Here is a 16,236-nt window from a genome sequence, read left to right on the forward strand (position 1 = left end):
ATATCTGCTGGGTGGACATGCAGCATGGCCGACCAGAAGATGTTGCAGGCAACCCATGGGAGCGTGCAATCGGGCATACACACTAGGCAATATGCACGATTTCTCATTCCGATATGGCAAATCGTACTGATATTGCTCTAGTGCAGTGATGGCTAACCTTGACACTCTAGCTGTTGTTGAACTAAATATCCCAGCATGCCCTGCTACAGTTTTGTTAAATGGCCATGCTAAAACTGATGCAGGGCATGCTGGGATGTGTAGTTCAACAACAGGTGGAGTGTCAAGGTTAGCCATCACTGCTCTAGTGTGTACCTGGCCTAACACACATGAATGCACTAAAAGGAAAAACTACAATAACTGTTAAGCATTTTCAAATCCTGAAACTTTTCTGTATTATCCCCATTTAATGACACTGATTCCTTCTTTGTATTAAAAATAAATAAATTAAAAAAACATGTATATCTAGCAGCAGTAAATTAAATTAATATTTAATTGGACTAACTTTATGCTTGCACAACAGGGTTTAGAAAAGTAACTGATGGAAACATTACTAAGATGAGAGTTCTATTTAAGATGGGATGTTGCCCATAGCAACCAATCAGATTCTACTTCTCATTTATCTAGCACCTTCTAGAAGATAATACCTAGAATCTGAATGGTTGCTATGGGCACATCCCATCTTAAATAGAACTCCCATCTTAGTAAATTTACCCCATTATTTGGGTGATCATAAATGAGCTTGTAAGTATGAATTGCTAGTACTGCACCTCACGCTGACCGTGCCCCACGCTATCTGCTTCATGTCACACTCACCAGCTACTCATTCCCTACCAAGTGACCATATGGCATTTATTAGTTCAGAAGGTTATGAGGTCATCCATAGACCTATTAGCACTGACATATTTAAGTAGTTGAAGTGTTGTTCAGCTGTAGAATAGAGGAAAGCAACTAAATGACAGTGATGTGTGTAATCAACGTAACTGTCATCAGTGACATATGACAGCCCATTTGCTGTCTTCTAAAAATAAGTGAATGAAAATGTAAAAAGCTTAAATTTGTTACATTTTCATTGTTTTAACTTATTAAATGAGTATTATTATTAATAGTCGTAATAATAATAGTAGTAGTAGTAGTATTATCCTTTACTGTTTTTATCCTTTAAATTGCACGAACACATTCCACATAATGAACATATAACCATTAAAATGCTACGCAAATTTATTGTGTCAATATGAAACTATCCATGCTGTATTTATTAATAAATAATTATCTTAATTTATACAAAGCATTGCACCAGGAAACCAGGAGCATATTTATAGTATTAGTTAATCATATTTTTGGGGGCCTTAATCATTGTCAGTTATGTACAGATGGAGGGGTCCATTCATCAGGGTGGTATTCATGTGACCGCCGGTCAGCTGACCGACAGTCACATGACCTCCTCCGTGAGCCCGACGGCTCACTATCCCGATGGTCGGCATGCCGACCAACAGGGACTATTTCCACTCGTGGGTGTCCACGACACCCATAGAGTGGGAATAGAACCCGTGGCGACCGCAGGTCGCCACCGAGCCCGCAGCGTGGCGAGCGCAGCGAGCCCGCAAGGGGCTTGCTGCGCTCGCCCCTCCCCGCCGGGATCCCGGCGTCGGTATGCTGCCGGGATCCCGGCGTCGGTAAGGTGACCGGCGGTCAGGAGACCGCCGGTCACCCGTACTACACCCCATTCATCATACCTTAAAATTAGCCAGTGTTAACTAAGTTTAGATCTCCCACTGAGTTCTACTTATTTAACGGAGTAATTCATGATGGCTCCTTTACAAAAGTATCTTTTCCGCAAAACTGTAATTCCTGCGGAGACAGTTTTTCGGAATTGAGATACTTTAAACCCTTGTTTAATGCTTCCTGTTTACTGCTCTGTGCATGTGCCGCCTTCCGTCCACAGAAGATGGAAGTTTATATATATATGTATATATATATATATATATATATATATAAAAAAATATGTATATATATATATATATATATATATACACACAGAAAATTCAGCACTCACCATAGCAAGCTCACTTATCCTCACCACATCAATAAATAAATGATGGAGGTTTAGTAAGTGAATTGGCCACTGCACGGAAGTCTGCAAACCGATCGCCAAGGTACCCCACCTTCTTGCAGGTCCTACACTATCACAGAGGTGGGGTACCTTGGCGATCGATTTGCAGGCTTCTGTGCTATGGTGAGTGCTGAATTTTCTGTGTGTGTTTATTTAAGTATGTGGTCATGGGCTACATGCACCCCACCCTATGAGTGGTAAGTGCAGACACGTACCCCGCTTCTGGAGTGGTGAGTGCTGTGGTTTTATATCTGTATATATATATATATATATATATATATATATATATATGTGCATATTGTTAATAAATGATGAAATAACATAAGTAAAAAAAATATTTTTTAAACATACGTTTAGTCATATTTAATTACATTATTTTTTTTAAACCCTAGAAACACTAAACTGCAGCACACTCATCAAGCAGTAATGTATAAACATCCTTGTTTGGTGTATTTTATTTCTGTAATGATGATCTATTACTGTCAGTATTCATAACACTGATTATAAAGTCACAGTGAGTCCTCGCACTGAATCGGCTGCATTGTTATGCTGGGGTCACCAATGAATATTGTCAAGGTCACACTGTAGAAAAAGAGACTTTATCATCATTCTCTAGCTAAACCAGTATATAATGTTACACAGGGCCATATACTACACATATAAAACATATGTATAGGCTATTTGGTGAATTTAAATATTTGCTTTAGTAAAGTTTAAAATAAAATAACAAATAGTTCAAATTTGATATTGGAATTTGGATATATAACTAAATATTACTATAAACTATTAAAACATGGTCTCTGTGTTATGTTACTTTTCCATACACAATATTACTTACCACCCGCTGAGATCCGTTACTAATGTACAGCAAATCTCTTTGGTCCCTCTCCTGCTGGTTGAGAGAAGCCAGTAGAGCTTGCAGACGCTCTATATACTGTATGGCGCTCCTCAAGATCTCAACTTTAGGAAGTCTCTGATTGGGGTTTAATAAAGTGCTTCTTTTCAGAGCCTCAAATGCTTCATTTACTTTCTTTAACCTGCGTTTCTCCCTCAGGGTAGCTGCCCGTCTTCTATCCAAAGACACTGTTTTCCGTTTGCACATCTTGCAGGCCCATGGTAAGCATTGACCAGGACAATGTTCTTGCTGGCTTACACTGGGATGCGGAGAGACATTCTCTTCAATCCCTGATCCCTGCAGTATAACCCCTTCGGAACAAATGCCCATTGACCCACGGTCTTGAAATCCGGTTTGTTCATATGTAGGGAGCCGTGCAGAAAAATAATTTTCGTTGTCATAAAATCTCTGATCTTGAAAGAAGTAGGGACTGGTTTCAAAGAGTTCCATACTTTAAAACTATTAGGATGTGTGACTCTTCAACAGCTATACAGCAACTGCACTTCTCTACTTCACACCAACTGTTTGATGCCATTTAAACCCTCTGCCCAGCATTAAATCACACAGATAAATATAGAAAACGTTCACGTAATTTGATCCACTTTTTAGCTGTTGCCTGACATCAAAACTTTTTACGTCTGAATAGACGGGATTCTCCCTAGAGCATTCAGTTGTAAGAAAAAATACAAAGGAAGCATTCCCTTTTTACATTTTAAAGGGATACGGTTGTTAGGTCGACACAGCTTAGGTCGACAGCCATTAGGTCGACCACAGAAGGTTGACATGCATTAGGTTGATGTGTACTAGGTCGACAGGTCAAAAGGTCGACATGAGTTTTTCACCTTTTTTTTTCTTTGATTTTTTGATACTTAACGATCCATGTGGACAAAGATTGGAATGGCAACCTGTGCCGAGCGAAGTGGCAGCGGAGCGAGGCACCTTGCCCGAAGCATGGCGAGCAAAGCGAGCCATGCGAGGGGACACGGTGCACTAAGTGGGATTCCCCGTCACTTTGCGAAGAAAACGCCAAAAAAACTGTAAAAAAAAACCACCATGTTGACCTTTTGACCTGTCGACCTAGTACATGCCGACATAATGACCATGTCGACATAATGCATGTCGACCTTCCATGGTTGCCCTTATGACTGTCGACCTTAGTTGTGTCTATCCAACGACCCATACCCTATTTTAAATACCACTGTCCCCTATATAATGAGATAGATAGATAGATAGATAGATAGATAGATAGATAGATAGATAGATAGATAGATAGATAGACAGACAGACAGACAGACAGACAGACAGACAGACAGATAGATAGATAGCTATTATAAAAACAAAGTTTAGATTATAAAAACATTAGTGCGAAGTACAGATACTTAATTATAATGTAAAATAACCATTCTGATAATTGTAGTAAGAGTATATTTTTGTTGGGAAGTTAATACTGTAGCATTCTTCATTCATCCTTTTTCCAAGGTTTCACCTACTGTCTATACACTTTTGAATAATGTATGTTTGGTTTATTCGTGCTGACATTATACAGTAAGAATGGCACGGGGATCTGGCAGAGACAAATATCAAGTGACATGAATACAAATTTCCAAATACATTTCAATATGTAACATAGTGAGTAAGGTGTATTCTGGGGACTTTTCTCTGTGGAGCCGTTCTAGAGAAGTGACACGAGACATGATCAGATAATTTGTTCTTGATGGAATATGGGACTGATCCTCTTGCTCGACACTGGCTTCCAGTAACCTTTCCATTAGGGAAATATCACTGCCATACCTTTCACTGGTCTACTTGCCTTTTACTGCTGCTCCTTTTTGACCACAAAAAAAATCACTCTGCATTTGGTGTCCCATAATGTTTAATCAGAAAGCAGGATACCTATGTGACAAGGAATACATATACGTTTTTACTGATTTTTGATTGCCAAAGATTGTAAAGTTATTATAGAAACCTATTTCCTCTAAATCGTGTGATCCAACTAAGTAATTTGAATTCCATGAAAATATTCAAGGTAGTGCATGTTGTCAGCGACATAGACGATAATCAGTAGCGGATCTTGCCACGGGCAAGCAGGACTTTTGCCCGGGGTGCCGCCTTCCCAGGGGTGCAAGAATGCGGGTACGCTCGGGTACGGAGTACCCTTAAGAATTTGGCAGCGGGTACGCAGTACCACCTGCCACAAACTTTGCCACTACCACAATTATAATGTGCCACAAAGCAACAAGACCAACAGCATGACGGCTCCTCCCACTTTGTCAGGGTTACTGGGAGTGCGACAGTGGCTGGATTTTCCTGTTATAATGGAGGCATTACTGTATATTGTTATTAAATTGGGGGCATTACTATATATTTCTATTATACTGGAGGTAGCATTATATATCTCTATTATACTGAAGGCATTACTATATATTTTTAGCCTTGCCTCCAGATTCCCCCCCAAAAAAGGGGCTGTTGTGTGGCCACGCCGCTTGTGTAATGTAGCCACTCCCACTAGCAGCATGTGGTCATGCCCCCTCACAACACCTGCCCATGCCCATTTTTCGTCACTCGGTACCACTAAGAAAATATTTCTACTTGCACCACTGCGCCTTCCGGAGGGCGCCACACCATGACAAGATCCGCCACTGTGCCCCCAGCAGTGCCCCCCGCTGCGAAGGGAACCAGACGCAACGCGTCTAGTTTCCCTTCGTGGAGAGGACCTTTGCTGTTCAGTGCGCGATGACGTCATCGCGCACCGCACAGCATTGTGGCACAGACGCTAGGGGTCATAATTGACCTCTAGTGTCTATGCTGTGATATGGGAGAGACGTCATGACTGACGTCTCTCCCATAGATCGGAGGAGAGGAGAGGAGAAGAGCGGCGCCGGTGGAGGTCTGCAGCAGTCTGGAATCAGGAGCGGGGATCGTAAGTATAAATTTTTCTTTTTTTTTCTTTCAGCGTCGCTTCAAGGGGGATAAATGGGGGCGTAACTGACCACGCCCCCATATGAAGCCACGCCCCTATATATTTTGCCCGGGGCGCCACAAGGGTAAGAACCGGCCCTGACGATAATACCGTGAATAATGGGCGGTATTCAAATGATATATCACGCCCAATCTCCTTTCTAAAGTGATGCCCGTTATTGCACAGATCACGCCCATACTAGTAAGATTTTGCTGCGTAAAGGGTTGGGTGCCCTCGCTACTCCGGGGTAGCGAGCTGAAATTATTATACTACTTCCATCAGCAGAAATAGAACAGGTGTGGAAGGGGGTGAAAAGAATTGAATACCGCCCAATGGGGGGGTCATTCAGACCTGATCGCATGCTAGGTTTTTTTGCAGCGCTGCGATCAGGTCAGAACTGAGCATGCGTATGCACCGCAATGCGCAGGCGCCTTGTACAAGTACAAATCGGATTGTTGCCCAGCGATGGATTGTACGAAGAATCCGTTCGCACAGCCAATCGCAAGGAGACTGACAGGAAGAAGGCATTTGTGGGTGGCAACTGACCGTTTTCTGGGAGTGTTTGGAAAACACAGATGTGTCCAAGCGTTTGCAGGGCGGGTGTCTGACGTCAATTCCGGCCCTGGACAGACTGTAGTGATCGCAGCGTCTGAGTAAGTTCTGGGCTACTCAGATACTGCACAAAACGTTTTTGTACCGGCCGGCTGCACATGCGATCGCACACTTGCAAAGCGAAAATACACTCCCCTATGGACGGCAACTATCTGCTCGCAGCAGTGCAAAAAAACCCTAGCGAGCGATCAGGTCTGAATGACCCCCCAATGTGTTGGAATCGGGCACATCGTCCACAATATTGTCTAGTGTTTACCCAGCTTTTGACTATTATCTTTATCAATCTGATAATCATTATAATCTGATAACCTTAATCTGGAAATCTAAATCAATTTACCATCTAGTTTCTTTAGATATTTAAATAATATGCTCTTTTGCAAGTACTTGTATTTACATTAACATTGATTTAATTTATCTTTATATTTATATTAAAATAAATTATATCAGCTGCAGTTGCTGAGTTATGCTGGGTGCACCGTTCGGCCGATCCGCCGACCTATCTGAATATTGGTAAATTCATACACACTTACCAATCACCCGCCTGATCTGTCGTGCCTGACGTCACAATTATGTAGGCATTTAATTGTGTCCACCCAGTTGAGATGTTAGTCACCGGCGGTCCCCGCAGCAAGTATATACGACTGCCCGTACACACAGCCAGAAGCGCTGATTTATCTGTAGATATATCGGCCATTGGCTGTGCTGCAGGGCCAATGTAATATGTCTGCGAACAATATTGGGGGTCCTTCCGACCTGATCGCACCCTAGCTATTTCTTGCAGTGCTGCGATCAGGTCAAAACTCGGCATAACTGCGCATGTGTATGCACCGCAATGCGCAGGCGCGTCATACGGGTACAAAGCGGATCGTTGCTGGGCGATGGATTTAATGAAGAATCCATTCGCACAGCCGATCGCAAGGAGATTGACAGGAAGAAGGCGTTTATGGGTGTCAACTGACCGTTTTCAGGGAGTGGTTGGAAAAACGCAGGCGTGCCCAAGCGTTTGCAGGACAGGTGTCTGAAGTCAATTCCGGGACCGGACAGGCTGAAGGGATCACAGCGGCTGAGTAAATTCAGACCAACTCAGAAACTGCACAAAACGTTTTGTACCACTCGTCTGCACAAGCGTTCGCACACTTGCAAAGCGAAAATACACTCCCCTATAGGCGCCGACTATCTGATTGCAGTGCTGCAAAAAATAGCTAGCGTGCGATTAGGCGGAATGACCCTCATTGTTCACAAATGTATCGGGTGTACACCCTTGCCAAGGGGCTCACGATATATATCGGCCGTTTGATTGTATGGCTGATATATCGCTCATTATGTACCCAGCTTAACACTTTAGGAAGATGTGAAAAAAGGTGTTGCCAGTGTCATTATATTCATCCTTAAACCCATATATATACTTAAATGGTTTGTAACACACAAAATCACAAATACTGTGAAATACAGTAGCCTCACATTCTGAGTTCTGAAAATGAAATAGCTTGCAGAAGATGGTGCGCCTGAAATGTTTATACAGATAATATAGAAAGATCCTCTGAGCACAAATTAGTACTTGTAGGTCCCATTTCATGAAAATCTACTGTTCTTACACTTAACCCTGCCTGTACTGGTACCGTAACTTCTTCAGTGCTGACACTGTAAAAATGTGAATGACTACAACACTCAATGCCATGTGTTAATAATGCACATTGAACAGCTGTCGTGGCTTGTCAAATTGCTTTTATCAAAACGTTGTACTCAGTAGTGTATTTTTCCTACTGTTTCTGGGTGTCAGTCATACAGAAGAGAACAATCCTGCCATGGGAGAGATGAATACATTTCCCTGGGATTGCCCAGAATTATGGTGGATAGAGGGTGAATTATGAAGTGAATATATTCTTTAATGTAAATTCCATTCTGAAGGACTGTATTGAGAATCTGCTGTTCAGTGCAACTGTGAAATGCATTGTAGTTTGTACAGCACTTTGGGTTCTATTCATGAAGCAGTGAAAAGTGTGGAGACTGGAGAAGTGACCAGTGGAGAAATTGCCCATGGCAACCAATCAGCATTGAAATAACATTTATAATTTGCATACCATATAATTGTACGGAACAGCTGATTGGTTGCCATAGGCAACTTCTCCACATGCTCACTTCTCCACTCTTTTTACTGCTTCATGAATAGACCCTTTACTGTAACTATCACTATCAGATGTCACCACTTAAAGAGAAAACTATTTTGCCCATTAACATTTTCTAGGCTCTATTTTTTATGATAATCCAACCTGTGGAGATTTTTATGGAGCCCACAGGTTACCTACTGTATGTAATGTGTATTACTGTACATGCAGAGGCGTTTCTAGAGAGGAGGGGATCCATGTGCAGACTTCATGTGTGGGCCCCTCCTCTCCTGTAGCCGTCACTGCCGCTGTTAGCACTCTCAGCACTGAGACTCTGGCACAGTGCCAGAGTCTACAGCGCATGCACAGGACTCCGGAAAAATGTCCGCCGTGCCATTTTTTCAGAGTCCTGTGCATGCGCTGTAGACTCTGGCACTGTGCCAGAGTTTCTAGCGCTCAGTGCGCTAACAACGTAGCAGCGGCGGTGACGGCTATGGGAGAGGAGGGAATAGAGATGAGCGGGTTCGGTTTCTCTGAATCCGAACCCGCACGAACTTCATGTTTTTTTTCACGGGTCCGAGCGACTCGGATCTTCCCGCCTTGCTCGGTTAACCCGAGCGCGCCCGAACGTCATCATGACGCTGTCGGATTCTCGCGAGGCTCGGATTCTATCGCGAGACTCGGATTCTATATAAGGAGCCGCGCGTCGCCGCCATTTTCACACGTGCATTGAGATTGATAGGGAGAGGACGTGGCTGGCGTCCTCTCCGTTTAGAATAGATTAGAGAGACACTTGATTTACTAATTTTGGGGAGCATTAGGAGTACTCAGTACAGTGCAGAGTTTTGCTGATAGTGACCACCAGTTTTATTTATAATCCGTTCTCTGCCTGAAAAAAGCGATACACAGCACACAGTGACTCAGTCACATACCATATCTGTGTGCACTGCTCAGGCTCAGGCCAGTGTGCTGCATCATCTATTATCTATATATAATATTATATATATCTGATTATCTGTCTGACTGCTCAGCTCACACAGCTTATAATTGTGGGGGAGACTGGGGAGCACTACTGCAGTGCCAGTTATAGGTTATAGCAGGAGCCAGGAGTACATAATATATTATATAGTGAGTGACCACCAGACACACAGTGCAGTTTATTTAATATATCCGTTCTCTGCCTGAAAAAAGCGATACACACAGTGACTCAGTCAGTCACATACCATATCTGTGTGCACTGCTCAGGCTCAGGCCAGTGTGCTGCATCATCTATATATATATATTATATATCTGTCTGACTGCTCAGCTCACACAGCTTATAATTGTGGGGGAGACTGGGGAGCACTACTGCAGTGCCAGTTATAGGTTATAGCAGGAGCCAGGAGTACATAATATTATATTAAAACAGTGCACACTTTTGCTGCAGGAGTGCCACTGCCAGTGTGACTAGTGACCAGTGACCTGACCACCAGTATATATAATATTAGTAGTATACTATCTCTTTATCAACCAGTCTATATTAGCAGCAGACACAGTACAGTGCGGTAGTTCACGGCTGTGGCTACCTCTGTGTCGGCACTCGGCAGCCCGTCCATAATTGTATATACCACCTAACCGTGGTTTTTTTTTCTTTCTTTATACATACATACTAGTTACGAGTATACTATCTCTTTATCAACCAGTCTATATATTAGCAGCAGACACAGTACAGTGCGGTAGTTCACGGCTGTGGCTACCTCTGTGTCGGCACTCGGCAGCCCGTCCATAATTGTATATACCACCTAACCGTGGTTGTTTTTTTTTCTTTCTTTATACATACATACTAGTTACGAGTATACTATCTCTTTATCAACCAGTCTATATATTAGCAGCAGACACAGTACAGTGTGGTAGTTCACGGCTGTGGCTACCTCTGTGTCGGCACTCGGCAGCCCGTCCATAATTGTATATACCACCTAACCGTGGTTTTTTTTTCTTTCTTTATACATACATACTAGTTACGAGTATACTATCTCTTTATCAACCAGTCTATATATTAGCAGCAGACACAGTACAGTGCGGTAGTTCACGGCTGTGGCTACCTCTGTGTCGGCACTCGGCAGCCCGTCCATAATTGTATATACCACCTAACCGTGGTTTTTTTTTCTTTCTTTATACATACATACTAGTTACGAGTATACTATCTCTTTATCAACCAGTCTATATATTAGCAGCAGACACAGTACAGTGCGGTAGTTCACGGCTGTGGCTACCTCTGTGTCGGCACTCGGCAGCCCGTCCATAATTGTATATACCACCTAACCGTGGTTTTTTTTTCTTTCTTTATACATACATACTAGTTACGAGTATACTATCTCTTTATCAACCAGTCTATATATTAGCAGCAGACACAGTACAGTGCGGTAGTTCACGGCTGTGGCTACCTCTGTGTCGGCACTCGGCAGCCCGTCCATAATTGTATATACCACCTAACCGTGGTTTTTTTTTCTTTCTTTATACATGCATACTAGTTACGAGTATACTATCTCTTTATCAACCAGTCTATATATTAGCAGCAGACACAGTACAGTGCGGTAGTTCACGGCTGTGGCTACCTCTGTGTCGGCACTCGGCAGCCCGTCCATAATTGTATATACCACCTAACCGTGGTTTTTTTTTCTTTCTTTATACATACATACTAGTTACGAGTATACTATCTCTTTATCAACCAGTCTATATATTAGCAGCAGACACAGTACAGTGCGGTAGTTCACGGCTGTGGCTACCTCTGTGTCGGCACTCGGCAGCCCGTCCATAATTGTATATACCACCTAACCGTGGTTTTTTTTTTCTTTCTTTATACATACATACTAGTTACGAGTATACTATCTCTTTATCAACCAGTCTATATATTAGCAGCAGACACAGTACAGTGCGGTAGTTCATGGCTGTGGCTACCTCTGTGTCGGCACTCGGCAGCCCGTCCATAATTGTATACTAGTATCCAATCCATCCATCTCCATTGTTTACCTGAGGTGCCTTTTAGTTGTGCCTATTAAAATATGGAGAACAAAAATGTTGAGGTTCCAAAATTAGGGAAAGATCAAGATCCACTTCCACCTCGTGCTGAAGCTGCTGCCACTAGTCATGGCCGAGACGATGAAATGCCAGCAACGTCGTCTGCCAAGGCCGATGCCCAATGGCATAGTACAGAGCATGTCAAAACCAAAACACCAAATATCAGTAAAAAAAGGACTCCAAAACCTAAAATAAAATTGTCGGAGGAGAAGCGTAAACTTGCCAATATGCCATTTACCACACGGAGTGGCAAGGAACGGCTGAGGCCCTGGCCTATGTTCATGGCTAGTGGTTCAGCTTCACATGAGGATGGAAGCACTCAGCCTCTCGCTAGAAAACTGAAAAGACTCAAGCTGGCAAAAGCACCGCAAAGAACTGTGCGTTCTTTGAAATCCCAAATCCACAAGGAGAGTCCAATTGTGTCGGTTGCGATGCCTGACCTTCCCAACACTGGACGTGAAGAGCATGCGCCTTCCACCATTTGCACGCCCCCTGCAAGTGCTGGAAGGAGCACCCGCAGTCCAGTTCCTGATAGTCAGATTGAAGATGTCAGTGTTGAAGTACACCAGGATGAGGAGGATATGGGTGTTGCTGGCGCTGGGGAGGAAATTGACCAGGAGGATTCTGATGGTGAGGTGGTTTGTTTAAGTCAGGCACCCGGGGAGACACCTGTTGTCCGTGGGAGGAATATGGCCGTTGACATGCCAGGTGAAAATACCAAAAAAATCAGCTCTTCGGTGTGGAGGTATTTCACCAGAAATGCGGACAACAGGTGTCAAGCCGTGTGTTCCCTTTGTCAAGCTGTAATAAGTAGGGGTAAGGACGTTAACCACCTCGGAACATCCTCCCTTATACGTCACCTGCAGCGCATTCATAATAAGTCAGTGACAAGTTCAAAAACTTTGGGTGACAGCGGAAGCAGTCCACTGACCAGTAAATCCCTTCCTCTTGTAACCAAGCTCACGCAAACCACCCCACCAACTCCCTCAGTGTCAATTTCCTCCTTCCCCAGGAATGCCAATAGTCCTGCAGGCCATGTCACTGGCAATTCTGACGAGTCCTCTCCTGCCTGGGATTCCTCCGATGCATCCTTGCGTGTAACGCCTACTGCTGCTGGCGCTGCTGTTGTTGCCGCTGGGAGTCGATGGTCATCCCAGAGGGGAAGTCGTAAGCCCACTTGTACTACTTCCAGTAAGCAATTGACTGTTCAACAGTCCTTTGCGAGGAAGATGAAATATCACAGCAGTCATCCTACTGCAAAGCGGATAACTGAGGCCTTGGAATCCTGGGTGGTGAGAAACGTGGTTCCGGTATCCATCATTACTGCAGAGCCAACTAGAGACTTGTTGGAGGTACTGTGTCCCCGGTACCAAATACCATCTAGGTTCCATTTCTCTAGGCAGGCGATACCGAAAATGTACACAGACCTCAGAAAAAGAGTCACCAGTGTCCTAAAAAATGCAGCTGTACCCAATGTCCACTTAACCACGGACATGTGGACAAGTGGAGCAGGGCAGGGTCAGGACTATATGACTGTGACAGCCCACTGGGTAGATGTATGGACTCCCGCCGCAAGAACAGCAGCGGCGGCACCAGTAGCAGCATCTCGCAAACGCCAACTCTTTCCTAGGCAGGCTACGCTTTGTATCACCGGTTTCCAGAATACGCACACAGCTGAAAACCTCTTACGGCAACTGAGGAAGATCATCGCGGAATGGCTTACCCCAATTGGACTCTCCTGTGGATTTGTGGCATCGGACAACGCCAGCAATATTGTGTGTGCATTAAATATGGGCAAATTCCAGCACGTCCCATGTTTTGCACATACCTTGAATTTGGTGGTGCAGAATTTTTTAAAAAACGACAGGGGCGTGCAAGAGATGCTGTCGGTGGCCAGAAGAATTGCGGGACACTTTCGGCGTACAGGCACCACATACAGAAGACTGGAGCACCACCAAAAACTACTGAACCTGCCCTGCCATCATCTGAAGCAAGAAGTGGTAACGAGGTGGAATTCAACCCTCTATATGCTTCAGAGGTTGGAGGAGCAGCAAAAGGCCATTCAAGCCTATACAATTGAGCACGATATAGTAGGTGGAATGCACCTGTCTCAAGTGCAGTGGAGAATGATTTCAACGTTGTGCAAGGTTCTGATGCCCTTTGAACTTGCCACACGTGAAGTCAGTTCAGACACTGCCAGCCTGAGTCAGGTCATTCCCCTCATCAGGCTTTTGCAGAAGAAGCTGGAGGCATTGAAGAAGGAGCTAAAAGGGAGCGATTCCGCTAGGCATGTGGGACTTGTGGATGCAGCCCTTAATTCGCTTAACAAGGATTCACGGGTGGTCAATCTGTTGAAATCAGAGCACTACATTTTGGCCACCGTGCTCGATCCTAGATTTAAAGCCTACCTTGGATCTCTCTTTCCGGCAGACACAGGTCTGCTGGGGTTGAAAGACCTGCTGGTGACAAAATTGTCAAGTCAAGCGGAACGCGACCTGTCAACATCTCCTCCTTCACATTCTCCCGCAACTGGGGGTGCGAGGAAAAGGCTCAGAATTCCGAGCCCACCCGCTGGCGGTGATGCAGGGCAGTCTGGAGCGACTGCTGATGCTGACATCTGGTCCGGACTGAAGGACCTGACAACGATTACGGACATGTCGTCTACTGTCACTGCATATGATTCTCTCAACATTGATAGAATGGTGGAGGATTATATGAGTGACCGCATCCAAGTAGGCACGTCACACAGTCCGTACTTATACTGGCAGGAAAAAGAGGCAATTTGGAGGCCCTTGCACAAACTGGCTTTATTCTACCTAAGTTGCCCTCCCACAAGTGTGTACTCCGAAAGAGTGTTTAGTGCCGCCGCTCACCTTGTCAGCAATCGGCGTACGAGGTTACATCCAGAAAATGTGGAGAAGATGATGTTCATTAAAATGAATTATAATCAATTCCTCCGCGGAGACATTGACCAGCAGCAATTGCCTCCACAAAGTACACAGGGAGCTGAGATGGTGGATTCCAGTGGGGACGAATTGATAATCTGTGAGGAGGGGGATGTACACGGTGATATATCGGAGGGTGAAGATGAGGTGGACATCTTGCCTCTGTAGAGCCAGTTTGTGCAAGGAGAGATTAATTGCTTCTTTTTTGGGGGGGGTCCAAACCAACCCGTCATATCAGTCACAGTCGTGTGGCAGACCCTGTCACTGAAATGATGGGTTGGTTAAAGTGTGCATGTCCTGTTTTGTTTATACAACATAAGGGTGGGTGGGAGGGCCCAAGGACAATTCCATCTTGCACCTCTTTTTTCTTTTCTTTTTCTTTGCATCATGTGCTGATTGGGGAGGGTTTTTTGGAAGGGACATCCTGCGTGACACTGCAGTGCCACTCCTAGATGGGCCCGGTGTTTGTGTCGGCCACTAGGGTCGCTAATCTTACTCACACAGTCAGCTACCTCATTGCGCCTCTTTTTTTCTTTGCGTCATGTGCTGTTTGGGGAGGGTTTTTTGGAAGGGACATCCTGCGTGACACTGCAGTGCCACTCCTAGATGGGCCCGGTGTTTGTGTCGGCCACTAGGGTCGCTAATCTTACTCACACAGCTACCTCATTGCGCCTCTTTTTTTCTTTGCGTCATGTGCTGTTTGGGGAGGGTTTTTTGGAAGGGACATCCTGCGTGACACTGCAGTGCCACTCCTAGATGGGCCCGGTGTTTGTGTCGGCCACTAGGGTCGCTAATCTTACTCACACAGCTACCTCATTGCGCCTCTTTTTTTCTTTGCGTCATGTGCTGTTTGGGGAGGGTTTTTTGGAAGGGCCATCCTGCGTGACACTGCAGTGCCACTCCTAGATGGGCCCGGTGTTTGTGTCGGCCACTAGGGTCGCTAATCTTACTCACACAGCTACCTCATTGCGCCTCTTTTTTTCTTTGCGTCATGTGCTGTTTGGGGAGGGTTTTTTGGAAGGGACATCCTGCGTGACACTGCAGTGCCACTCCTAGATGGGCCCGGTGTTTGTGTCGGCCACTAGGGTCGCTTATCTTACTCACACAGCGACCTCGGTGCAAATTTTAGGACTAAAAATAATATTGTGAGGTGTGAGGTATTCAGAATAGACTGAAAATGAGTGTAAATTATGGTTTTTGAGGTTAATAATACTTTGGGATCAAAATGACCCCCAAATTCTATGATTTAAGCTGTTTTTTAGTGTTTTTTGAAAAAAACACCCGAATCCAAAACACACCCGAATCCGACAAAAAAAATTCTGTGAGGTTTTGCCAAAACGCGTTCGAACCCAAAACACGGCCGCGGAACCGAACCCAAAACCAAAACACAAAACCCGAAAAATTTCAGGCGCTCATCTCTAGGAGGGAACCCACACACAGTAACTGATGGTCACCGGAAAGGTGAGTATAGAAGAAATGGGTGCAGTGTGTTCGGTGTGGGCCCCCTCTGGACCCAGGGGCCCGTGTGCACCGCACACTCTGCACCCATTATA

The 16,236-nt window shown here is 44.6% G+C and overlaps 1 protein-coding gene across 2 annotated transcripts in view; it reads right to left on the reverse strand.

Moving 5' to 3' along the window:
• MYOG (myogenin) overlaps nucleotides 1-16,236 on the reverse strand; it is a 491,596-nt gene that overhangs the window by 32,560 nt on the left and 442,800 nt on the right. Inside the window, exon 1 of one of the 2 annotated variants that reach the window (XM_063955668.1) lies at nucleotides 2,949-3,540. The exons of the other annotated variant lie outside the window; for it this stretch is intronic. Within the exon in view, the coding sequence (XP_063811738.1) occupies nucleotides 2,949-3,455 (507 nt within the window). The 5' untranslated portion in view covers nucleotides 3,456-3,540. Of the gene's footprint in view, nucleotides 1-2,948; nucleotides 3,541-16,236 lie in introns of those variants that run through there. 2 annotated transcript variants of the gene reach the window in all.

This window comes from Pseudophryne corroboree, chromosome 2 (genome assembly GCF_028390025.1).
Source record: "Pseudophryne corroboree isolate aPseCor3 chromosome 2, aPseCor3.hap2, whole genome shotgun sequence".
NCBI lineage: Eukaryota > Metazoa > Chordata > Amphibia > Anura > Myobatrachidae > Pseudophryne > Pseudophryne corroboree.